The 27504-nt window shown below is 40.3% G+C and overlaps 1 protein-coding gene across 1 annotated transcript; it reads right to left on the bottom strand.

The window, feature by feature from the left end:
• Positions 1-188: 188 nt before the first annotated feature.
• LOC106931470 (polymeric immunoglobulin receptor-like) lies at positions 189-27113 on the bottom strand. Its single transcript, XM_088005884.1, has 9 exons — positions 27041-27113; positions 26526-26846; positions 21294-21617; positions 20868-21161; positions 20590-20652; positions 18998-19087; positions 17957-18058; positions 17806-17870; positions 189-585 (listed from the first exon to the last, which is right to left on the bottom strand). Exons 1-9 carry the CDS (start codon positions 27078-27080, stop codon positions 427-429), a joined length of 1458 nt encoding a protein of 485 aa, XP_087862010.1. The 5' UTR covers positions 27081-27113; the 3' UTR covers positions 189-426.
• Between the last annotated feature and the right edge of the window lie 391 nt (positions 27114-27504).

Here is a 27504-nt window from a genome sequence, read left to right as displayed (position 1 = left end):
TAACATGCAACCATTTCTTAGGCCCAAAACACACTGCCTGCATCTGCCTTTTCATGCTCTGACCAGATGATACATCTGGATCTGGAGGTACACTTCTAAAAGTTGCAGCATGGTGGCTCTCAAGGTCTTGACTTGGCACCCAGCTCCATGAAAATAAGACATAAACTCAGAGAACTGACACTCCAAAATCATGACAATAACAGTTTATTTCTTTTCCCTTATAAAAATACAAAACTCAATAGATATAAATGTAAAAACTTGCAATGTGAAAGCAGAATTGTAAAGCTCGTGAAAGTAGTTTATCAGAATCATTAAGATAATTATTTAGCAGGAAAAAGCTTTTAGGAAATCAATAAAGCACTTCAGCCTCACAAAAATACAATTGTCTGTACATAATGTAAGACCCAATATTTGGTACACTCTTCATCATTTCTGTGTTTTATAAAAGAACTCATTACAGTAAATGTCCTCAGTTGAAATGTTTCCATATTGAGCTTCATCTTCATAATTTGGGTCCTCAGAGCTGGAACTGGTGCAGGCCCTCTGCTGTGACTGCATTCCAAGAGCATCATGATTTTCGTAAATCTATAATAGAAGGAAGAGATCACAGATCAATCCATGCAGGAAGCAGGGGTGGCATGCCCTGCTCAGATTACATTATGTTTCATTTTGATTAATTTCATTGGCCTGATATTTTAGCTGAGCCCACTTTAGGTGAGAAAGTGGCTTGAGTTACATGCTGACATTTTCAGCCCTTTAAGAGTGTTTACAACGCAGGAACATGCATAAAGCTCTAGAACAGTGGTTCTTAACCTGGGTTCGATCGAACCCCAGGGATTTGGTGAGTCGGTCTCAGGGGTTCGGCGGAGCCTCCATAGACATAATATAAGAGTAGACCCCGCATTGGCCGCTCCAGCGCAGGAAATACGGCGGCCATCTTGAAGCGGTATACCCTCCTACTTTGCTTAATCAAAACAGTAGAAGATGCCTCAGCACTGAGGGATATTTTTGTTCTGATCGATGTATTATTGATGTGAGGGCTCCACAGACAACATTTCACAAGTAAGATGGACATATTATTGTGTATATATTGTAATTAGAATATTTACTGTATTTATGTCCACCGGCGAGATACCAGCTAATATTAGCTACAGTGCTTGGTGTAATACGGGTTCAGCCCCGCTATGAAGGCTGAGTTTCCGTAAATTTAAAAAAAATTAATTATTCTTTAACATTGACTTAGATTATCTAGGTGGCACAAGTAAGGTGGCCATGGGTGCCACAGGCTGCTAACCCCATTCTCTATCTGTTTCAGATAGAATGTAGCATATGAATAACTTTAGTTCAAACAAATAGAAATAAAATATACCTTAATTAAAACATAATTCTCATACATATTTAAATATACAGCCGGTGTTCAGACTTAACAGAGAAAGACAACTCCTGCACTGAATCCATGTCAGATGGGACCTCTTCTGCGACAGCTGATAATAGCTACCACTACAACTGACACTCGGTCGCCATGGTATGTCAGTGCTGACAAGCTCCTGTCAGTTCCGGATTATAATTATTTTCATACAATGACCTTAATATAATGCTATTGATTATTAAACCGGGTAAGTTCACTAATATTGACTTATTAGTTAATATTAGTGACAGTGGCAACATAAGATATTGACAATTCCAGAGTGATATTATGATCAGCATGGTTCCATGACACTGCACAGGATGTCATAAGTTATAGTGGCTGCCTGGTCTATTACTTAATAGACCAGGCAGCCACTATAACTTTCAGTGTTTTATTTAAGATAATGCAATTTTGAAAAATTGCATTATCTTAAATAATGCAAGATAAAAAGATAAAAATTGCATTATTTTAACATGTTTTATGATAACATAAAACATGTTATCATAATTTTCCAAAAATGCCTGTTTACCAGTTTTAAAGAGTTATTACTTGTTATTATTTAATAAATTTAATCTCTGCTATATTTCATTATTTGTCAAGTACATTACAGATTTGTGTGGCATACATGAAGGTTGCTTCTCTGTGTTTGTTTCTGGTTCTGTTCATTGTCTTCAAAGTTTTCTTATTCAAAGACGAGAGAATGACTAAAATCTGAGCTACAAAATGCATTTCAATAGCATTTTCAAGGCAGCAGGAGGACTTTCACTTTCAAGTTAAACCACCTTCAAATTTTTTACACTAATATTGAATATTGATAAGTCAAAACACAAAGTATGTACACCTCAAAAACTTTGACAATGTGTGAATCTTAAGCAGCATTAAGAACAAGATTGTTACATATTTTTGGAAATAAAAATTACTTTGGGTTATACTTAAGATGCAAATGCTTTTTTCAAAGAAAATTGTGCTGTTTACATATTATTTTATTTGGCAGATATGTTTCAACATTTTTTAAAGTTTATGTCACAAAGTATATGCATAGTAATTGATTTGTCAATATTTATTAGCCATTGTATGTAAATACTTTAAACAGCAATAACATATGATTTAACTTTTCAATAGCCAAGAACTAAAATATTTGTGTATTATAAAATCCCTCTCTGAAATCATTTGAAGTCTACTGTAAAATGTATGTTTAGTCAACGTGTGAATTTACTACATCAGGATCAAATAACTTATTATTCATCCATGAGAAATTATAATCATTACGCTTAAAAATTATTTTTCAAACTTTATTAATTTCTACAATATACGTTTTACACAACTACTACGTATTTCCATCTTGGCCAAAGCCCTATCTGGCAGCCCAACGGGGTTCAACAGGTTCCACTGTAATAGTGACACTTAGTGGTAGATTCAATTACTTTGGCCATCTTCCTTCAATTAAATTAAGTAAAAAATATTCAAGGATAATTAACCAATACAATTACCATTGAAATAAAAATTTATAAACAGGTAATATAAGTAACACGTTTTCCAAAAACTGTCATTGCCATCCCCCAAAACATCGGCACCAGTTGTGACAGCTCTGAAACATCCTGGACACCTAACGGCAGCTCCAGTGGAAGCCAGACTCAGCTGTTACAAAGGTGCCGAAACCAGTGGCATCCCCGATACCTGCTGTGTATTTGATTCATTCAAAGACGGAAGGAGTCGTCTGGATTATTCAGATGAACTTTAGTGAATAAATAGGATGAACGAATCATACATAATGATATACGAAAAAGTGTAGGAATTCAGCTAACATAAGTCTTTCTGCGAAAAAAAAGCTCTTACTAAAATCTTTCTTCTTCGTCTGTCTTCAAGTTCTTCTTCGACTAGTAATAAAGCATCATGGGATATGTAGTCCATTTTCCGAAGCCAGTGGCAACAATTACGGCTAGCCCCGAAAGCAGTGGCACTAATGGCAGGTGTCAGCGGAAGTGCCAGTACGAGGTGCCGAGGTCAGCCGAAGTCAGTGACAACACTTTCAGCTAGTCCCAAAAACAGTGGCACTTGTGGCGCGTAATGACACCTGCCACCGGAAGTGCCATTAGTAGGTGCGGTGTCACGATTTGCGCTCGGCCCTGCTGCCCCACCATGTGTCCTTAGGCTAGCCTGCGTCTTCATGTGGCTAAACTTGCCAAAGCAAAGAACACAAGCACTGCGTCATATCAGCCAAGTCGCTAAATAATGCACATGAAGGATAACTTTGACTAATATATTAGCTTTTAATTTGCTAGATTAAAATTGGAGGGGGAAAAACAATTTGCCTGTCTTTAAAATATATTTAATATTAAGGGTGTTAAGGAAGAATTTTCTAAATTGGTTAACTTTGGAAAAAAGTTTGGCTCTCTCTTCCTCTGGATCCCAGGTCCTCTCGGCGAGCCACGTGTAGCCACAAGGAAAACAACAATGCGTGTTGACGTCACAGAATTACAGAGTTTAATAAACTTACACCAGAAACTGCAGAACAACGGAGACATACATTCATTTACCTCACAGACTTGGAAAAGAAGGAAAGAAAGCAAAGACGTGCAAAGACATCTTTGGAGAGTTGCAAGAGCAAATCTGATTTGTTACTTCTGTGTAGAAAGTTTTATAGTAAAAGGCGTATTCCTATCTTTAATTTATTCAAATAAGGCGTATCTTTGCTCATCCAACCAGGAGCTATCTCTGACCCTCTCTCATGCCAGAAACTCCTGCCGTGTTTACGGCCTTTCACAGATGAGTGTGAAAAGCTAGAACTTCCACTGTATTGTTTTCTCACAGACAAAAGGCAGTTCAAACGATCCTAGCAAACCATCTGCTGGAACTACACTACCAAATTGCAACTGAACAAAGAATTGTTCAGTTGCAATTCTTTAATTTTCTTACTTAGGGCATCTTCCCTAATCCATAAATGTATATATCATTAATTGTCACCACGTACCTGCATGGCATTAATAAATACTTACCTTAACTTAATAAATACTTACCTTAACCTAATAAATACTTACCTAGAGCGACGAGACCCACATATTCGTGATCAGGGCGTCCTCCCGCGTCCGTTGATGTATAATATGCGTGGGCTCATTTTACTTCATAATTACCTTGTATTTTTTGCGCGTTTTTTGACGATAACTCGCGAACCGTACGGTTTTCTGCGTCGGACCCTACGGATTCTTGATCAGGGCGTCCTCCCGCGTCCGTTGATGTATAATATGCAAGGTTTTAAGTTTTTTTAGATTTTCCCGCCATTTTCCCTGCTTTATTTTGTGCGTTTTTCGACGATAACTCGCGAACCGTACGGTTTTCTGTGTCGGACCCTACGGATTCTTGATCAGGGCGTCCTCCCGCGTCCGTTGATGTATAATATGCGTGGGCTCATTCTACTTCATACTTACCTTGTATTTTTTGCGCATTTTTTGACGATAACTCGCGAACCGTACGGTTTTCTGCGTCGGACTCTACGGATTCTTGATCAGTGCGTCCTCCCGCGTCCGTTGATGTATAATATGCGTGGGCTCATTTTACTTCATACTTACCTTGTATTTTTTGCGTGTTTTTTGACGATAACTTGCGAACCGTACGGTTTTCTGCGTCGGACCCTACGGATTCTTGATCAGGGCGTCCTCCCGCGTCCGTTGATGTATAATATGCGTGGGCTCATTCTACTTCATACTTACCTTGTATTTTTTGCGCATTTTTTGACGATAACTCGCGAACCGTACGGTTTTCTGCGTCGGACTCTACGGATTCTTGATCAGTGCGTCCTCCCGCGTCCGTTGATGTATAATATGCGAGGTTTTAAGTTTTTTTAGATTTTCCCGCCATTTTCCCTGCTTTATTTTGTGCGTTTTTCGAGGATAACTCGCGAACCGTACGGTTTTCTGTGTCGGACCCTACGGATTCTTGATCAGGGCGTCCTCCCGCGTCCGTTGATGTATAATATGCGAGGTTTTAAGTTTTTTTAGATTTTCCCGCCATTTTCCCTGCTTTATTTTGTGCGTTTTTCAACGATAACTCGCGAACCGTACGGTTTTCTGCGTCGGACCCTACGGATTATTGATCAGGGCGTCCTCCCGCGTCCGTTGATGTATAATATGCGTGGGCTCATTCTACTTCATACTTACCTTGTATTTTTTGTGCATGTTTTGACGATAACTCGCGAACCGTACGGTTTTCTGCGTCGGACTCTACGGATTCTTGATCAGTGCGTCCTCCCGCGTCCGTTGATGTATAATATGCGTGGGCTCATTTTACTTCATACTTACCTTTTATTTTTTGCGTGTTTTTTGACGATAACTCGCGAACCGTACGGTTTTCTGCGTCGGACCCTACAGATTCTTGATCAGGGCGTCCTCCCGCGTCCGTTGATGTATAATATGCGAGGTTTTAAGTTTTTTTAGATTTTCCCGCCATTTTCCCTGCTTTATTTTGTGCGTTTTTCGACGATAACTCGCGAACCGTACGGTTTTCTGCGTCGGACCCTACGGATTCTTGATCAGGGCGTCCTCCCGCGTCCATTGATGTATAATATGCGTGGGCTCATTCTACTTCATACTTACCTTGTATTTTTTGCGCATTTTTTGACGATAACTCGCGAACCGTACGGTTTTCTGCGTCGGACTCTACGGATTCTTGATCAGTGCGTCCTCCCGCGTCCGTTGATGTATAATATGCGAGGTTTTAAGTTTTTTTTAGATTTTCCCGCCATTTTCCCTGCTTTATTTTGTGCGTTTTTCGACGATAACTCGCGAACCGTACGGTTTTCTGTGTCGGACCCTACGGATTCTTGATCAGGGCGTCCTCCCGCGTCCGTTGATGTATAATATGCGTGGGCTCATTCTACTTCATACTTACCTTGTATTTTTTGCGCATTTTTTGACGATAACTCGCGAACCGTACGGTTTTCTGCGTCGGACTCTACGGATTCTTGATCAGTGCGTCCTCCCGCGTCCGTTGATGTATAATATGCGTGGGCTCATTTTACTTCATACTTACCTTGTATTTTTTGCGTGTTTTTTGACGATAACTCGCGAACCGTACGGTTTTCTGCGTCGGACCCTACGGATTCTTGATCAGGGCGTCCTCTCGCGTCCGTTGATGTATAATATGCGAGGTTTTAAGTTTTTTTAGATTTTCCCGCCATTTTCCCTGCTTTATTTTGTGCGTTTTTCAACGATATCTCGGGAACGGTACGTCGCAGTGCTACGAGACCACGATATTCGTGATCAGGGCGTCCTCCCGCGTGTTTTGATGTATAATTTGCGCGGGTTGATTTTACACAGTACTTAGCACGCATTTTTCGCGCGTTTTTTCGCGATGACTAGCGAACGGTACGTTTTTCTGCGTCGGACGCGACAGATTCGTTATCAGGGCGCTCTCCCGCATTCGTAGATGTATAGTTTATCGTGATTCATTGTATAGATATATGTTTTCTGAAAATATCGCAATAATTTTTTCGCAATTTATTGTTCAGTTGCAATTCTTTAATTTTCTTACTTAGGGCATCCTCCCTAATCCATAAATGTATATATCATTAATTGTCACCACGTACCTGCATGGCATTAATAAATACTTACCTTAACTTAATAAATACTTACCTTAACCTAATAAATACTTACCTAGAGCGACGAGACCCACATATTCGTGATCAGGGCGTCCTCCCGCGTCCGTTGATGTATAATATGCGTGGGCTCATTTTACTTCATACTTACCTTGTATTTTTTGCGCGTTTTTTGACAATAACTCGCGAACCGTACGGTTTTCTGCGTCGGACTCTACGGATTCTTGATCAGGGCGTCCTCCCGCGTCCGTTGATGTATAATATGCGAGGTTTTAAGTTTTTTTAGATTTTCCCGCCATTTTCCCTGCTTTATTTTGTGCGTTTTTCGACGATAACTCGCGAACCGTACGGTTTTCTGCGTCGGACTCTACGGATTCTTGATCAGGGCGTCCTCCCGCGTCCGTTGATGTATAATATGCGTGGGTTCATTTTACCTGATACTTACCGTGCATTTCTTGCATGTTTTTTCGCAATAACTCGCGAACGTTAAATTTTTCTGTGTCGGACCTTACATATTCGTGATCAGCGTGGCCTCCCGCGTCCGTTGATGTATAGTTGGCAGTGGTGCATAGTGTAGATATATGTGATCTAGAATAATCGCAATAAGTTTTTTGCGATTTATTATTCAGTAATAATTCTTTAATTTCCTTACTCAGGGGGTCCTCCCTAATCCGTAAATGTATATATCATTATTTGTCCCAACCTACCTATAATTGCTTAACTTATTTTAATAAATACTTACCTGAGCCTATTAAATACTTACCTTACTTACTTTAACCTATTAAATACTTACATTAACATAATATGGTGTTCTATTTCCAACCTGCTAATAGAAAAAGACAATTAGATTAATAAATTATTAGAAAACACATGTAAATTCCATATTACAAACTAGCCTATTAATTAGTGACATTTCACTTGTCTTTATCTTATTTCGCACTTACCTCCTCGACAGTCAACATCTCCCTTCCTGCTCGTTCCTAGCATATAGAAATACAAAATTCAACACATTAAACAACATTTCATATTAATTAGTATATTACACCTCAAATTTCATTAAAAAACACAAGATTAAAAACCGCATTACATTAAAAAATTCTTAACAGTCATCTAATATATAAATACACTCTAACATACTTTCACATTTCATTAGACAAGATTAAAAACCGCATTACATTAAAAAATTCTTAACAGTCATCTAACATAAATACACTCTAACATACTTTCACATTTCATTAGACAAGATTAAAAACCGCATTACATTAAAAAATTCTTAACAGTCATCTAACACATAAATACACTCTAACATACTTTCACATTTCATTACACAAGATTAAAAACTGCATTACATAGAAAAAAATTAACACAGATCTAACACATAAATAAACTATAACGTACTTTCACATTTCATTACATTTTCTGAACCGAACCAAACATCATGGCCCAGTATGAAAATGAGTTGGTCGAAGTAGGCATCCTTAATTCACAGACTTTGAGTGAGTCGGTTTCTCAATTCAGTTCCCTACCGTCCTTCTTAGAAGCAGATGTGGCTCATCCCTTTCATGCCACATTTGTTGCTTCCCCTGAACAGTCACTGAAGTTCAGGTTTGACATTGATGGGGTTGTTGCAGAGCTTCAGCGGGCTACGGCCCTTCTTTCTATTGTCCATTATCTCCTGTTGCCATCAATTCAGGCCCACATGCTTCAGGACAGTTATTTTTTCTTAAAGAAGCATGTGGACTTGAAAAACTGTAGCCCTGCTGGTCTGAAGGCCTTCAAGAACAGCAGTGGCTACACTATTGGACATGTGGATGGTGGGTATCACCTGTCCATCATCTTTCTCCCGAAGTGCCTTCAGGAGCCAGACACCAGGCTCTTTAAAAAGAACATTTTCAACATCTATGCCAGCGAAATGTTTAACTTCATTGTTTATCATTTCCGCATGCTCCTGAAGGCACTTCCAGCCAAAGACAAGGCCAGACCCACCGTCCAAAAGCAGGTTTACTCAAACACAAAGAAATTTCATATTCTCCGCAAGGACCAAATGTTCATCCTTGACATTTTGGACAAAGCCATCGCCAAAACTGGTGAGAGCCACATCCTCCAGCCTTGCCTGTTTTTGACCCGTTTTGGCCAGAAGGAGAGGGACACCCTCGACTTGACAGAGTTTGTTGATCCATCAGCCGTGGTGTCCCTGTCCATCCATTCTGCCGTGCAGGTGTACGCACGAGATCCCAGTGTCCACTTATTATTTGCGCGCCAAGGCATGATGGACTTGGTTGGACCTCATGGGTCTCTGTACTCTGTACTAGGCATCCATGAGGCCACCAATTTCCAGAGTGACCTTGGTGGTCGCAAACTTGATCTGGCACCGACATTGGTCGATGCATTGGGAGACTCGGGCACCCTCACATTTTTGCAGTTGTATGTGGACAGTCCCCATGTCCACATACAATTCCCATTCCGGCACCCAGTCAGTGGAGCTATCGTGACGTCCCGGCTTTCTCACCCTCAGTTTCAGCGTTCCTTGATCGCTCGTGCTGAGCAGTACCTGGAACACATGGAGGACCTTACGGGAAAGATGGATCTCCATCTTTCCCTAAGGGTGGAACAGGTACGGCGTTTTGAGGGTGAGATTCCGGGGGAGCTTTCTCCGAAGAGTTTCTTTTGCAAAGAGGCACTGAGAATGCTCTTCGTAGAAAATGCCCTAGTCATGCCCTTCAATGACTCTGGGAGTGACAATGGCCTTATTGTCACTCTCAGGAGGGTTCTTGAGTACTTTGAGCAGGGATTGAGGGAACAGTTCTCCACCTCAGAGGGGGTGGCACGTTTTGATGCCAGCTGGAAGTCCTACCAGTTCGAACTGGCATTGGAAGAGATGTTCTTCGGGCATCCTCTTTCAGTGTCAGACTTCCAGTTGAGCGCCAGCCTGGGAGTCAGCACGTCCAAGCCAAAGAGCCTCACCTTCAGGAGAGGCTTCATTGGGTTGGCCCCTCACACTGCTGCCAGTGCTGGCGAGGTGCCGCCCCCTCTGCACCACTGGACGAGGAATGCGCTCCAAATGTACCGTTTGGAGCGCATATTTCCTCTCTGTCAGGTGTTGGAGGCTGTACCCTCTATCCTTGGGGCTGCCTTAGTCCATGTTTTCCTCTGTGATGTGTTTAGGAGGAATGACAACATTCCATACAGTTCTCTCAAGGGGGATACCCCCCCTGGGAGACTGACTGGTGTTACAAACCTGGACACATTTGCAGAGGAACTTTGCAGTAAGAACTGTTTCCCTGCTCCTCTCACCTTTGGACGAGCCCGAGAAATCGTAATTCAGGCCGGGAGGGACCCGCAAGAGGCCCTTGTTGCGGGTTTCCGTGCCCATGAATTACGGTTTCTTCCGGCAGTGAAGTACCGGGACTTCCACAGAGCCCACAAGCTGTTTTGGAATTCCCGGGACTTCACAATCGTCCAAGGTGAGGGGATAAATGTGGAACTTTCAAAACTTGCAACTATCTCCCTCCAGGTTAGGGTAGGGTTAGGTTTTGGGGGGTCTACGGTACCGCCGTTTCCACATGTCCTCGTTTGGGAAATGCTCATGTGCGCTTCCCAAGGCCCAGACGGCATTGCCACCATACAATCTCTGTATGGGTGCGCTCCGGAGGTTGGGCAGGACAGTCAATAGGCCAGAATCCATTAGTAAATTCAAAACCACAATTAGGCCATTTGAATCAAGACATGTTAAGTTTTAAAACTAGCTTATTTTAAATTTATTTTCTCAACAAGGGCTAACGTTATAGTGATTGTGTTTAATAACTTTAGCTAACATTAACCTACAGCAAGGCAGGATTGGCTTGAATTTCTTATAGCTAACATTACAGAGAAAGAGAACATAGTCAATGTTATTTTCTCAAAGAAAATGTAAAGTTAATAAGACACATACCTCATATGTATTAGGTGTCAAAATTCGGCTTCTTTTTAAACAGGAAGTCTGGCCGTTATAACTTGTGTTAGGTTTGCGCCACAATATGGAAGATTTCTTCTTCACCAACACACTGCATGCCTGTTCGTGCACCGCTGCCTCTCACTGGTGGAGATGGTGTATTGCACTACTTAGCCCTTGTGTTTAGAAATGGGGTCCATACCAACCGACCCTAAACACGTAAAACTTTTATCATTTGCCACAGTTCTCTACGTTTCCCTCAGTCCTCGCACGCACAAGGGTTAAAACAGCCTTAAATAATGTTTCAAATGCTAAGTTCATAAGTGCTTTGTAGACATCTTGCTGTAAAACTTTAGGATCGATTAAATTAAGAAAATTAAGACTAAACAACATGGCAGAGCTTTATAATATTACTACATAATGCTAATTTTTAAAGTTTAATCGGTAATACTTTTATAACAAATTTATGTCAGATCATGATTTCTTGGTTAATGTCAAGCTGTCATAACGAAGACATTTCGAATAATGTCAACTTTGTGTTAAAAGTGTCATTATTTACCGAATGACGCTTTATGACAACAGTCATAACTATTCATGAAGACTTATTGATGTTCATGACATGTGTTATGTCATGTTTATGACAGTGTCATGACAGTCTTATTCAACCCCCTTCAAATAAAGTGTTACCAGTTAATTAGATCCATGCGCAGTCCGCTGCACAACCAATGCGGCGCCGCTGCGAAGAATTAAACTTAACTCGCCCTGCAGGTTTAACAAATGGAGTTGAAGACGTTACCCTCCCGCACCCAGGAGAGCGATGCACAGAAGGAGCGCGGCAGAAGTAACATCTGTCCGTTTTGGAGAAGCGAAACCATGCAAAAAATAAAAATAAAAAATCCTGGTAAAAACGCACGCCCGAACCCTGCACAGGGTTAAAAAGAAAAAGAAAAAAAATCTCGCTGAGTTCAATTGTTCGGTTTGGTTCATACAGATCCAAATGCCCATGAACCAGCGCAGATTTCTCTGCAGATGCAACCAGGAAGAATTTGTGAAGCTGTGCGTTCAGACCGCAGCGGGTGAAATAATGGTAATTTAAGTGGAGTCGCTTAATTTCATTTCTGTCCAGACTGTGATCAAGCGCAGCTGACGCAGGCAGTTTCAACTTTACGCACAAAGAACAGTGAACATCGTGGAGCTCATTATTAATCATACTAAGAACAATATCTGTCAGAGAATCACCTCTGATCTGGACGCTTTAACAAACCAGAGGCTTTGGAGCGTGTAGCGCAGCTGATCCGCTTCTGCGGGATTTTTCACCCGCAGGCCGAAGAAGGTGATCAGGAAACGACCAGAGTTCTGCCGTCTTCTAATCACGTTATTTCGTGAAATGTTACCTGATTTCAAAAACGGTCTCGCAGAGAAATACTAAATGTTTCGTTTGATGACTATAAATTGGAAATAAAATTATTTTTTTCTTTGACGGACAACGAAATATCTCTAGCGCAACCTCTGCTCCAAACTACGAACATTGCCGGCCCCGCTTCGGTTTTTTTTTTTTTTTTTGTTCTTTGTGGAGGATCAGTAAATAACTTCTTGGTGTTTTACAACCACCAGGTATGAAGGGCTTTAGCCTTTGAGTTGTACCACAGCGCAGCACATTTGAAACATACAGGAGATCAATGTCAGCTCATTTTTATGAGTACAAGTATAAAGGAGGCTGGTATCACGCCTGATGTAAATCTATTTATTTATATCATCACATGGACTTATATAAAGTTTTATACATTTTCTTTTCATATATTTATTAATGTTTTTCTTCTTTAGATATTAGGTTGGCTTAGAATGATTCCAAATAATGTACAGGAATGACCTGGTGCTGTTACATGTTGTTGAGAAAATAAATTTAAAATAAGCTAGTTTTAAAACTTAACACGTCTTGATTCAAATGGCCTAAATTGTGGTTTTAAATCAGTAACTTATTCTGGCTCTTTGACCTTTATTTTACTTGTAGTTACAGCAGATGGTTTGCTAGGATCGTTTGAACTGCCTTTTGTCTGTGAGAAAACAATACAGTGGAAGTTGTAGCTTTTCACACTCATCTGTGAAAGGCCGTAAACACGGCAGGGCAGTGTTGTGGTACTCGAGATCGGTCTTGGTCTCGAGTCCGGTCTTAAGACCGTTTTCTGATGGTCTCGGTCTCGTCTCGGACTCGACCGTATTTGGTCTCGGTCTTGTCTCGGTCTCGGGCTCTGAGGACTCGGCATTTTATTTCAAGACCAGTCAAGACCGCAACTGTGAAAATATCACTAAACGTGCAGCATACTGTCCAGTTTATTTGTTAACATCTTTGTTTTCAGTGGATGCAAAACTCACCGATTAAAATCCAAGCAACTACGTGTTTCTCCCCCTCCCCCTCCCCACCTTTCACTCGCGCGCGGCGCTACTCCCTCCTCCCCCTCCCCCTCCCCACCTTTCACTCGCACGCGGCGCTCCAGGACATGCGCAGTGGTTTTCTCTCAGCGGCAGAAAATGTTTGTCTAATCGTCAGTAATATAATAGCGCTGCATAAATAGTAAGAAATCCGATGGCCAGAGCTAACTCAGCAGCGCTTCGCTTTCAGAGACGATGGGGACAACGTCTAACTATTTTTCGTCACTTAGAAAAGTAGCTCAAAGAAGGTAAGCTCCGTTAACGTGATGTTAGCAAAGCTAGCTGTACAGAGACACATAAGAATTTGTGATGAAAAAAAGTCACTCACTGCCTGAATTATTGTGCGGAGATGTTGACTGACCTGTCGCATATATAGGACAGCTATGTCCAAAAGTCTGCAATATAGTGATGTGACATTCAGAAACAGTCGATTCTTCTCCACGGCTCTTTATTTATTAGATAGGACTGGAGTGTCACTGAGAGCCGTTGTTCTATCAGATTACCATACACTGTCAGAATAGCATACGTGCAGTGAGTACCATGCCTGCGCATGCGCATTAAGAAGTCCGACCGTCAGAGGAGTTGTCAGTTCACCATATGCAGCAAGTTATGACGAAAATAAGTCATTAAATTGTTTTCAATGATAACTATATAGATATACATGTGTTGTCATGGTTGCAAAGTGTATTTAAAGCAGGTCTGGCTGCAGCTGGAGTCAGCTATAACACACGCCCGTGTAAAACTCACTTAACCGCTAAGTCAGGATGCCATACAACTGTTAATAACAGATCTACGTCATGATTCTATGTTCCTAGCATACATGCAGTGAGTACCATGCCAGCGCATGCGCCTTAAGAAGTCCGACCGTCAGTGGAGTTGTCAGTTCAGCATATGCAACAAGTTATGACGAAAATAAGTCATTAAATTGTTTATAATATGACATAATATGATAACTAGATAGATATACATGCGTTGTCGTGGTTTCAAAGTGTATTTAAAGTAGGTCTGGCTGCAGCTGGATGCCATACAACTGTTAATAACCAAGTGTATGATGATCTACGTCATGATTCTATGTTGCTGATTAAATAAAATCATATGGTAATGACAGCGTATGCATGTCTGAGCTAAGAGTACGACTATCTGGCAACGTATGCTGATCTGACAGAACACCGTGAGTTCGTGTTAAGCGTATGACGATCTGACCTGACAGAACACCCGTTCTTTGTTCTTGTATTGCTCTGAGTACACTGCATCATTATTTAATTATGTACGTTGATATTTAAATGAACAAATAACTAAAACACAAGAACGAAAGAGCACGCAGAGCATGCACATTGCTCTTTGTTTTTGTTCAAAGTGGCAGCTGTAATGTCTGCCATGGTGTCAGACTACCTGGCTTCATGTACTGGGAGAGAGAGTGAAAACAGTCCCGATGAGCGCCTTCTGTTTGGTTACTTCTTGCTTGTTGCTCCTTGGTCAGTGTTCATAGTTGAGTGTTATTTACCATCAGGGCATTGCCTCAATTGCTATGTTTAATGGTGCAACAGTGGTGGATTCTTATATGAGCAATATGGGCAAATTCCCAGGGTGTTATGTTTTTAGGGATGGCACGAGACCATCACACATTGTAACACAGAAATGGAATATTTAATATTGGTAAAATGTATTAAGTATTTAATATCTAGGTGTTTTTATGGGAATATGGATCTTTCAGATTATTCTGAGAAGCAATTTCGATCATATTTTACATTTTATTGTGTCATGTAGCACGGCCGCTGGTCTTGGTCTTGACTCGGTCTCGACTTTCCTCGGTCTTGGTCTTGACTTGGTCTCGGACCCTAAAAGTCTTGGTCTTGTCTCGGTCTCGATACACTCTGGTCTTGGTCTTGTCTTGGTCTCGGGTTAGGTGGTCTTGAACACAACACTGCGGCAGGGGTTTTAGGCTTCAGATAGAGGGTCAGAGATAGCTCCTGGTTGGATGAGCAAAGATACGCCTTATTTGAATAAATTAAAGATAAGAATACGCCTTTTACTATAAAACTTTCTACACAGAAGTAACAGATTAGATTTTGCGCTTGCAACTTCCCCAAAGACGTCTTTGCTTTTTTGTTTGTCGTTTCCATCTTTTGTCTTTTTCTCTCTCAGGTAAATTCATGTGTTGTTTGTGCTCTGAGGTTTCTGATGTTTTGTGATGTGTTTGTCTGGTGATAGTTTGCATCTGTCTTGAATAAATGCTGATTATTGTGACGCTGTTATCTCTGCGTGATCTCAGTCTTTGCGCACAGCATTTTTCTGAACCCGGGCATAAGAGAGGATTTAACGAGTCAAAAGGTTTTTAAAGTTCAAGAATTTTTCCTCTCTTAACAATGTCAATCATCAGGGGGGGCTACTGGGAGGGCCAATCGGATGACAGGGGGGGCACTGGCCCCCCTCTGGCTCCGCCTCTGGTTATAGCCACTAAGCATATATGCTGAACTATGTATGTATCAATACAATTAAAAAATACTTAAAAAATACAATTGGTTATAAATGTAGCTTTGATAGATGTTTGAATAAGGTTTTCAGTAACAAAAAAGTGTGTTATGATCGATTAAATGCGCTGAAACGTCATTGTGCCTGCTAAACACATAACGCTGAGTGGAGTGGTGTACCGCTCCAAGATGGCCGCCCTAAATCTTGTCAGCGACAATAGGCGAGAGCGGTCCATGAGGCGTTTATTCTTATATTATGTCTATGGGAGCCTCTACCGCGGAGGTAAAGACACACTTGTGTAAAGTCGGGATGACGCCCCGCTTTGTCATCACTTGCTGCAGAGGATCACGTCACATTGCTTAGCCCAGAGGTTCCCAAACTGTGGGGCGCGCCTCTAGGGGGGGCGCCGTGTCATTGCAGGGGGGGCGCGGGAAGCCGTCTGGATGAAAAAAAAAAACATGAACACTGTATGCGCTGGGTTTTTACCTTAGAATGACCAACTCTCTGTTAATTCTATGTCAATTTGATACAGTAGGGGCTTCCACACTTCCCATATTTGTGTCCTCTGTCACTTTTATCAGCAGTTAAAACTGTTTAATCCGTTGTTAACATGTTGTAACCTGTTTTTCCGAGCCGCCTTTAAACGCAACATGAGCGCTACGACGCTCGTGCTGGGTTTACACCTGTGAAGGAGACCTGCTGCTGCTGTGCGGAGCTACGTAGGTTTGTGTTAGAATCACGGCAGCAAACCAGCAAAACGCAAAGAACTTTTCACAGTTTTTCCCTCCAAACTAACCGACTGAGTTGAGTAAAGCTGTTGGATGCAGGTAATGTTAGCTAAAAGATGACTAGCTAATATCAATACAGAACCTTAAGCTTAACAAGTACCTTGTAGGCTACCGATGTTGGTGTCTATTTTCAGCTACGTACATTCATTTTGCCCCCGAAAAAGTCGATGCCCCCCGTCAGAGGCGTCGTTTCAACCAGGCAGCCATTTGTAATCCATAGGGGGGGCGCGGAAGAAAAAGTTTGGGAACCATTGGCTTAGCCAATCAGAACTGCGGAGGAACACTGATTAAAGGAGCTCCACTCTCAGCATGGATTTGAACTTGTGTCTTTAATTCAAGTACACTTCAGCAAAGCTCACTGTAGCTTTTGGTATACTTCTAAATCTGCTCCGTAGTCGCATCTTTTCGGGCCTGCTACTGCCTCTAGTGGCATGTGGGTGGTAATACAACTAGTATTATTACATTACTAAATCAGAAAACGGTAAAGTCTTTATTATTTATTATTAATTTTTCATTCTCTTAAGAATGTAGAGCTAATTAAATAATCTAAACAAGACCTTAAAGTGGTTCCAGTTTCTCTCGATGGCCAACCTGTTAAAACTGTGGAAAATTTTATATACCTTGGGTCGTTCCTGGACAGTCAGCTCAACTTTGCTGAAACACTGACTATATTTTGAAGAACTGTTCTCAGAGACTCTACCTTTTAATAAGACTTAGTGTCTTGAATTTGGGGGGGGAGGGGAATCTGATTTTAATTTTATTTATCACTACAGAAGGGTTCAGTGAATGCGCATATGAAACTGGTGGGTTCTGTACCTCAAAAAAGGTTAAGAACCACTGGTCTAGAATGAGAATCATAAGTGCAGTCAAAAGGAGTTTTCTATAAAAATGTCAGAAGCAGAAGGCTGTGAGAAAAAAAACATATAAATGAAATATGTTGTGTATCAACAATTCTTCTGAATTCAAGCATTTTTCTGTTGTAAAAGCATTTATAGATCAAATAACTTATTTTTCCTCCTATAAAGTCAAGATTATTATTTTCCAGATCAAACCCAATGTTTAAACAGATACGTGAGCTGCAGTAACATTTTTATCTAGTTGTAGCTTAAAACTGAAGCATAAAAATAAAATCTATGTAACTAACATTGTTCCTTTCATCACATAAGTAAACATTAAATTTTCTTACATCTGCTCCTCCAGTCACTTCCTCTGTGTCTGCTGCCACATCTTGGCATCTATTTGTAGCAACTTCTGCTTTTGACAAAGAAAAGCACAATAAAACAAAATTAGTTGTTAGAAATGTTTGCTGTTGTTGGCAGTGGAAAAACTCAACTCACCTTTTACTTTGTGACGTTTTTTCTTGCACACAACCAGGATGATAATAATCACTATCATTAGTAGGACAGGAGGTCCAACAAAAAGCCCATAGAGAGCTCCACCTACGGTGCATATAAAGATGAAAACCGATGGTAATGAGCACAGAGACAAAAAAAGAAATGAAGAAAGGCAGGAAGAGGCTTAAAGGGAAAAGAAATGGGATTAGAAGCATAGAGAGAGCAGAAGTCAACAAGAAGTCTGCCTCTAAACCTGCAGAAAGAGAAAAAACATACAGACAGCAACAAAAAACATAAATAATAACAATTATAACATTACTGAAAGTACAGGGGAAAAATAAATATGTAAATATGTTTGTGGCAAACGCTGTCCAAATGAGTGTATCTAACAAACCTGAATAAACACCTGTGTGCACTAGCGGTACAAGTCACCGTCGGGCCGGGGGGCGGGGCCAATGACTGGGCCCCTCACGTGTATCACCTGGGGGGGCGGTACACGTGAGGGGTCCGGGGGGTTGGGCCGCGTTTTGTCATTTGATTTTTACCTAGGAAGCACATTGGCTAAGCCATGAGTGAAACAGTCCATGGGACTGACTACTATATATTCCATTGAGGGACAGTATGTTTAACATTACATAAACCTTTCTGAACAGGCGAGGGCGAATTTTCTCCATCTATAATAAGAGATTAAAGCAACTTGAAACCATTCCTCCCTCCCTGGCACCGTCTGGGGGCCACAGCCCCCTCTATAGCTCCGTTTGTGTCTGTAAGGTTTCTCCACAAAAATGTTCAATAGTGAACATTTTATATCCTGTGTTGTCCAACAGGACATGATCACGACTCTCTCCCCATATACTCTCTATACTCCTAGGTCCAGGTAACATCGCCCCAGAGGGGCAACCTGTCACCAGACAGACATTGAAATCTAGAAGTCTTGTTTTCAATGTCAAGTCTTTGTTTGGTCCTTCTGAATTTTGATGGAAGTTGTCGTTTATGAGTAAAACAGAAATAATCTGATGGACCGACTCCGTCTCTCCACTCTACCTTGATCAGATTCGTCAGGGATGCTAGTTGTTGTCTGAGGTGAAGCTGTAGTGACCTTTGCAGTGACTGTGGTGGTCTGGCGTTGATACACTGTAACGGAAATAAATACTATTAGTTCACTTCCTCTTGCTTTTATTTTTACTTTGAAGTAGAAGATTTAAATTTTTCGATCACATAGAATTTCTAATTGACACTATGGGTGCATTCACACTGCAGCCTGAAGTGACTCAATTCCGATTTTTTTGACGTAATTTCCGATTTTTTCATGGCAGTATGAACAGCACAGGTCGGATTCTTTTTCGAATGTGACCCATATCTGATACGTCTTCGATTCAAATGCGACCTAACATTCATCCGAATGCGACCTCGCATTCATCCGAACTGAACGTCACTGATTCTCAACAAATCTCACTATTCTGCGTCCTGATAAACGCAAGCAGGCAGAAAAACAACAACCATGACGGACTATATGAGGATTAAGTTGTTAATATGCTGCTCCAGTCGGACAACAACTTCAAATATGTACACTAAGCTCCACCGTTAGCCTCCATGTTTACTTCCGCAAACACTGAGAACGCTGACGCTATTGCGCCCTCTACTGCGCATGCGGGACACTTTCAGGTCGTTTTCCGGTTTACACTGCAGAACGCATACAGGCTGCATTTACTGGCAGTGTGAACGGCCCCGGCAAAAAAATCAGAATTGAGTCACTTCAGGCTGCAGTGTGAATGTACCCTATGTGAAATGCCACATCCTCTTTTTGCTTCGCTTCTTTTGAGTAGGTCGTCTGTTTGCTTCCCCACAGCCACCACACTGCAGCCGAGTTTAGTGGTAAGAAAGTAGAAACACAGTTATTTAAGTGGCCTACTGCTTTATGTTACAGCCTCACAAGAGGTTAGATAAGCAAACAGTGCTGGTTATTTATTATTTAGTTATTCTTTATCCCTTTGTTTACTTGGAGTCAGTGATGAGTCTCTCTCCTCCAGCTTACTCAGTCTTTGTCTCCTCAGCTGTTTCTCAACATTTAAGCTCTTCTTTTTGTATTCTATTTAATTACTTCCTCTTTATTTACATTCATCAGTCAAGTCAGTCCCTGTCAGATCTTTGCTCGTCTTTTCTTGCAAATCCCCGACTGATGAAACTCTCCCAGTTTAAATCCTACCAGTTCTCCTGCGTGCCCTATCTACAGTATCAGTTTTTTCTGATTAATTATTATATTGCTACTATCTGTATAACTTATTATTAGAGGTCAGATGAGATTGTTTCCCCGAAAAAGGCAAGTCTTCTTTCTTTTGCATATTTGCACAAAAAAATGCAATGAAGTCCAAAGTAAAAAAAAAAAATAGATGTAACCAGCAAAATGTGATTTCCGATCAAACTTGTCAACCATTTTCTTGATTAGTCACATGGTACGGCTGGCTTGTGAGGCTCAGATGTGATAAAATCTCCACTGAGGAGCAGCTATTCAAATTAGATCGATGTTGCATGTGTCAAACATGCAGTAAATGGCATGTACAGAAAATAATGTTGGTGTTTTAAGATTTGTTTTCTCTTTTTAGTCTTTGGTATGTTCTTGTCATTTAAGGTCTCACCTTCCATCTGTTTTTGTTTTGGGAGATTCTTCAGCACTTTATTTTCAGTAATTTGTTCTTTTTCTGCAACAAATAAGGAAATAAGTTTAAATAAATATAAGATTTTTCCAGAGAGACAAAACTGTGCAAGACCAGATACCATTGAACACATGAACTTTAAACAGTCTACCACCATAATATCTTACCAACTAGTTTTCAAGTTCCTTACCCTAAACAGTTGACAATTAAAAACTACTTTTATTCAATATTTCATTAATGTGTCACTGTGCTCCTCTTACCTACAGATAGATGAACCTGGATGTAGCTTCCAACACTCCACTCTGAGTTTGATCGACACCAGTATGTCCCAGCATCCCTTGCTTCCAAGTTAGTGATGGAAACAGAGAAAGAGCTGGAAGAAACGCTGTGCACTGCGAACCTCGTTTGACCCATCATGTCTGTACAGTCACTGCGTTGGTTTCCTTTGCAGATAAACATCTTGTTATTACGATGTTCACGTGGATAAGGACACTGCCATGTTATCTGACGTCCCTCGATGCCTTTCATGTACTTGGACGTCACACAGCACCAGTCTAATTTATAAAATAGAAGAATCATTGTCAGATCTGTCTTTTTCATTTAGTTGTTTTCAACACAGAAAATAAACATATCAGCTGTTGCCCTTCAGAAATCCATAGAGTTAATGTAAAGTTTGAATGTCTCACCTTTGACCTCCAGCTCAAAAGCACAGAAACCATCCCATCCTGCGTTTCTCTGGACACCAAAAAGATACGACCCAGAATCCCTCAGGCTCAGTCTGGAAATGGTGACTGTGAAAACTCTCGCATTTTTGTCATCAGTGAGTTTGAATCGTCCATTTTGTCTTTTATTAGATGTGATTATTGCTTGCTGTAAACATACGGAGCGCCGGTTTCCTGTGCAGACATACTTCAGGTTGTTGACATCATCATCGGTTTTATAAGAACAGTTGATGGATACCAAACCTTCCTCATTGCCTTGGATTTTAGTCGGCGTTCCAACCCATCTGTCTGTGGGTAAGATAAACAACACTGTAAAATCACACTAAATAACAGCAACAAATTTTCAGATGACTTAAGTTCAGTTTTTTCTATTCTGTCCAATATTTCCGACCATCATATCTTCAGTGAGCTGTGGCATACAGTTTCCTATTAATATATGAATAAATGGTTTTTCAGGTTTCACAGTATTTTTGTTTGGTTTCTTTATATTAATTTCCATTTTTGCCTTACATACGTTCTTGGGCTATATTTCATATTTTGCTTAACCCTCCTGTTATGTTCGTTTCTGAGGTACAGCAATAATGTTCGCGGGTCAATTTGACCCGGGGAGTGTTTAGTCATGCTATAGTGTCAGAAACCAAAAAAATCCTCCAAATCTTTTTTGTGTCTGATTATTAACTCCTATACTAACCATTTCAATCAATATTTGTGCAATTATGTTTTTTTATTCCTCACAAATAAAGGATCAATGACAACAATTTACTCATTCGGACATAAAAAAATGTGATTTACATTTTTTTTATGGCCACTGAAAAACCTAAACACAAAATAACACTAAGTATCTTTGAAAGTGATTTTTTGTAAATTTTTTTATATTACATTTAGATTTTTTTTTGAAGGGGTCATCTTTATAATTGAACTTGAGACACTATTCTGCCCTGGGTCAAATTGACCTGCAGACTAAAATCAAGACAAATGAGTCCTGAAGATGATCCTCCAGGTGGATTTCCAGTTTAAACCTGCATGTCCAAAACATAACTGGGTTTTTCATCACATGCTGCCCAGATTTTTATGTCATATTTAGCTGGTGTGGAAGGCATATATAGTGTAAATGAGCAGCGACCTCTGAATGCCAGTGGTGATCTTTATGAATGCCACAAATCTTCCATCTACTGTGACATTGGGGCCTGTTTTATAGGACAGGAGAAGTTACAACCCACATGTTCCACACTGATCTATTAGCTGCTAGTTTGTCTTGTCCATCGATTGTCAAATCAGATTACTCTGGAGAAAAGTCTCCAGAAACATTATGGCCCATAATATTACCCTGCCTGTCTCTGCATCCCTTAGACTGGCTGTTGATTCATCCTTTGACTTGAAAGCTCTGGTCAGAATGAGGACCCCCCTCAAATATGCATCTAAATGCATCTGGTCCAGCTCCTTCCAGTTCTCTCCAAAAACTCGCCTTCCTTTTAGACTTGTCATTTCAACAATGATTTTCTGTATTGCACTAGGCACGAGTAGCTCAGACTGACTTGATGTTTGTGATGTGAGTTACTGCCATCCTGGCATGATCAACAAGAAGTTCCAGAGCTTCCATGGTTGTCATCTTTTTATTTCCCTGCTGCTCATTTCCTGATCTCCAACAGTGACGATATTACATGTACCTTCAGTGTGTAATGCGTTTAGGACTCCCTTGCAGAGAGTATTTATGTCCCCCCCCCTCCACTTCTGCTGAGTGTCCACTCAGTGTGGGTGGAGTTTGTCCACAGGAACAGAAAAGGTTCCTGTCAAAAGTTGCATGAACACCTGCTTTCTGGCAGCTTCCTAGTGAAGTAAAGAGAATAGTGAAAGAGTGGGTTTGTGTGCGTGTTTAGGTGTGTGTGTGGTGTGTGTGTGTGTGTGTATGTGTGTGTGTGCATGTATGTGTGGTGTGGTGTGGTGTGTGTGTGTATGTGTGTGGTGAAATATGTCTCATAGGTGCAAGGAAACAAATAGAATTGGACATTTTTTTAACCTTTTTACCCTTCAACTTGTATGCCGGGTCAAATTGACCCGGAAAAGTATCTATGTAACAAATAGACGTAGGGGGGGCTGCAAGTGTGTAAAATGAACCATTTTCATTTTATACATAGAGTGCACCTATTAAGACAAATAGAAAAAGTTTCATGCAGAAAAAATACTTCTATTTTTTTTTAATTTTTAAACTTTGAAACGGGTCAAATTGACCCGGAACATAACAGGAGGGTTGCTTAATTAAGGCAGTGTTCACCCTGCAGGGAAAATGGAAGTTGTTTTTTTTGCCCATCAAAACCCCTGTCTGAACTGCCATGTCGTATTTTGTCCAAGTCTGATGTCATTGTGCGTCACAGACTCTCAATGTTGTGCCGCTGAGAGCTAATGGATGAAAACATCACGGCGGATGCTAACTCTGCTGTTGTTCTCAGAGTTGGGCTTCAGTTACCTGAGTGAAGTTCACACCAGCACATTCTTCAGTTTTTTTCTGTGGAGCTTTATTTGCTACTTGGCAATAAATTACTGAATTCAATTGAAAATCTCACAAAAATGACCAGGAAAGATTTTAAACTGTGTTGACATTTTAAAGATATTAATAAAAGTTTAATAGTAAGTCATCAATGGTAAACTAGGCCTCTTAGCATACTTAATGCACACAATTATTGTGTTGATATTTTGTGCTTGATTGTCCTGGAAGATTGTCTTGTCCTACCACAATTTCGTTCACACATATATTTATATAATATGGATACAGATAAAAGCTGGTTCACATATATAAATACTGAGGCATTTTGGTTGATGAGGCTCGTCTCTACAACTTTTCTGTTTGTGTTGGACCATGGAGATCTTCTGTATATGATTGCTTCTACACAATGACTTAAGATGCTTGATTCTGTTTACATTTCTGAGGTTCATTGCAAATTGCAAAATGTGATTTATATTCATAGGTGGGATGGCCAGGTCTGACTACCCAAAGGAAATCCCTTTGGTTAAGTTTTATCTACAGCTTATACTTGGACTCCTGCTGGCATAATTTTTTTCTGCAATTTCACTGAGAAATGTAGACTCTTATACTCTTTGCTCAAATGATTTGCTACTTCTATCTGTCCCTTTTGCTCGGACTCAATGGACCTTACCAAGCTTCGCCCAGAAACGCCCCTCGACAGTCCCACGTGGCTGCATGTCTCACAAACAAAGCCTCGCGGGGCTTAGTTTCTATGTGTAAACATGGCGTCTTTCGTTTCAACTGACTCTCTACAAAGTATTTCTGAGTCGATTAGTGTAGCCTTTCTGTCAGATTTTCAAAAAATATCAGCCACGACAATGAACAGGGGAACCAACAAGTTCATGTCATCTTTTTTGGACGACATAAAGGTGTTTGAGCCACGGGATGCCTCCAACATTGTGCGTGTCGCAGCTAAATGCTACCGATCAATGAGGAAAACAGCAGATCCTCACACCCTCAGCATAAATATACTGTGGACAAGATCACTGATGCCTATTGTTCTTGCAAGGCTGGGTAAGTCGGGCATTCATGGTTTTGAGGGTTACTTTTGGAATCAGTGATTTCTGTTGTTGGCAAATGTTTGAGTGTGCCTAGGCCTGTTACTCGCTACTCGGTGCTAGTGTGGCTAACACGATTACAATTTAGTAAAAAGCCTTTTCAGGTCAAATAAAATCTTTAATGCATGTCAGATACGGTACACATTGCATATTGATCTGTTCAGCTAACGTAAGATTGTGTAACAGACAGGCTTCAAGGTGTAGAAGTTGTATCGGTACTGCCATTATGCTGTACTTAGCTAAAAGGTTTTCATAATGAATGTGTTTATTATTGACTTTTTTCAGACTTGGGGGTCATTGTTCACACATTATAGGCCTCCTTAAGACCTTACAATATTTCAAGCTTCAAAATTCAAAAGGGATCGGGAGGTGCTGGTGCCTATCTCTAGCTAACGTTCCGGGGCGACCTGTCACCCTGGACAGGTCGCCATTCTTTCGCAGGGCCTCTCAGAATATCCCCATTCACTAAACACAAAGAAAGCAAAGTGATAATACTTATACCAGCACACACTCCTTTGTTCTTATTGATCCGACGGTTGAGCTGCAAATGCGTTCGTGCACAAGCTTTGATCCAAGCTAGACATTCCGTATCAGATTTGGGAAATCTGTGAATTTTATCTCCACAAATACGATCAGGATACCTGACATCGCCTGTACAGATTCCCCACTGACAGTAGAGAACCTTTCTTATTTGAGTTCTGTCGCAAAAACTTTGATTGTGTAGATTGTGGTCTGCTAGTCCACAATCTACATTAGCATGTGTTTACTACTTTAGCTTTTGTTTGTGAGACGGTCAAGCACGTGGTAGCTGCGCAGTGACGTCAAATGGGCATTAGCCAATGAAACGCGGCCCCTGTGATAAGGTCCATTGAGCAAGAAGGTTTTCGCTCACTGTGCTCGCTCTTCAAAGAACTTGTTTCAAGAAACTTTTATACTGACTGAACTAATTTTTTAGAGACTTTAAAGATAAACTAAAAGTGCTAGAGGCTGATTCTACGACATGTACCTTTTTTATAGCTTAACATATAATTATTATTTTTTATTATTTTACTCTGTTGTATTTGTTTCTGCCTCTTGGCAGAAATAAATAGCTTTTATTTATTTAGGTAAAAAAAAAACTAAAATAAAAATATCTTTTATATATTTTATATATAAAAGATAAGATAAGACTTGGAGTGTGAACATAGTCCTAGAATTATCTGCTCTTTGATCAAACCATGAAATGATCATTCCTCAAAATTGTAAATTTTTCTTCACATTGTCTCTTTTCAATATTAGTTTCTTCTTGTCATACCTAAATTATTTCCTTTGTTATGCTGTCTTTGTGTAATTACAGTAGTTTTAAATTTAAATTCATTACCAACAATATAATTTATTATCATACTGCCCACATTGACACGTTTTGAAAGAACAGATCTGACAGATTCTACATTTGTCAAACCTTGACACTATAGTTTCTAATGACTGAATGAAACTCTGTGATCATTACAGCAACAACTTAATTAGTACTAAAATGAAAGCATACATCTTTCAGGTGAAGACCATTTGTATTTATCCATAACAGACTAAAAAAACCTAATGAAATAAAATGTGTGAAAATTGATATTTGTTATTTACCATTTGCAACTTCCAGCTTTACTTCAGTGTAGATATCGTTTCCTGTTCTGGTCACTCCACACCAGTATTTTCCAGCATCATCAAATCGAAGGTGAGAGATGGTCACAGTGAAGGTTAGTGCTTTTTGGTCATCATAGATGGAGTATTTGTTGCTATTTCCTTTTGATTTAACAAGAACGTCATCATCGTCATTGCAGTCGTTCTTACACAGGTACTTTTCATAATCCTCATATCCAGCAGGATATGGACAGGAAACCCTTGCAGCACTACTCACATATCCAAACACAGGGATTACATCACTGGTCACACAACTCATAGCGGCTAAAATGAGAAGATAGTATTAATTTAGTTTTTTCATGGTTAAGCTGCTGAAAAGGAGTTATTTTAATTCCCTTGAAATCTTTGCATGTCATTAATTATTAGCTGACATGCTCAGTGCTTTTCATTATCTACAAGGTAACAAATTAACTTATTACAGAAAAGCTAAATATTCAAGCTCAAATAATTTAACTTACTGCACATGAGGATCAAGTTGTAAAGACTCCACATCTTCATGTTCCTCAAGGCAACAGACCAACTAAAGCAGAAGTAAAGTTACTCTGCTCTTAGAAGCATTTAGAGGAAACCAGTGAGTTTATGTTTCCACAACAGTGCTGATGAGTTCATGTTTGGGGTCAAACATAGATGCTACATTGACTTTGAGCATTACAGCAATGGTAAGTCTGGGCAACGTGCTGCATTGTGAGAAAATTAGCACAGCTATAATCGGAAACTGGCTTTTCTGAAATTTTTCTTCTTTCATACATGCAGCATTTACATTAAATTTATACAAACAATATCAAGTTGTGGTTCTCATTGAAACAAAAATAAATGATCTGCAAAGGAAGAATACGCACTAACAAAACTTACCTTATTTTCCACACTATAAAGCGCACCTAAAAACCTTCAATTTCCTCAAAAGCCGACAGTGCGCCTCATA

This window comes from Poecilia mexicana, unplaced genomic scaffold (genome assembly GCF_051168715.1).
Source record: "Poecilia mexicana isolate PSO_F unplaced genomic scaffold, ASM5116871v1 scaffold_1, whole genome shotgun sequence".
NCBI lineage: Eukaryota > Metazoa > Chordata > Actinopteri > Cyprinodontiformes > Poeciliidae > Poecilia > Poecilia mexicana.
The sequence above is the reverse complement of the archived record's forward strand: the minus strand, read 5'-3'. Positions and strand labels throughout refer to the sequence as shown.

Coding starts and splice junctions, on each gene's coding strand:
- LOC106931470 (XM_088005884.1), bottom strand. CDS start 27,080: ATGAAGATGTGGAGTCTTTACAACTTGATCCTCATGTGCA. Junction 19,088..20,589: donor AAAACAAAAACAGATGGAAG/GTGAGACCTTAA, acceptor TTTCCGTTACAG/TGTATCAACGCCAGACCACC. Junction 17,871..17,956: donor AAAACGTCACAAAGTAAAAG/GTGAGTTGAGTT, acceptor TGTCAAAAGCAG/AAGTTGCTACAAATAGATGC.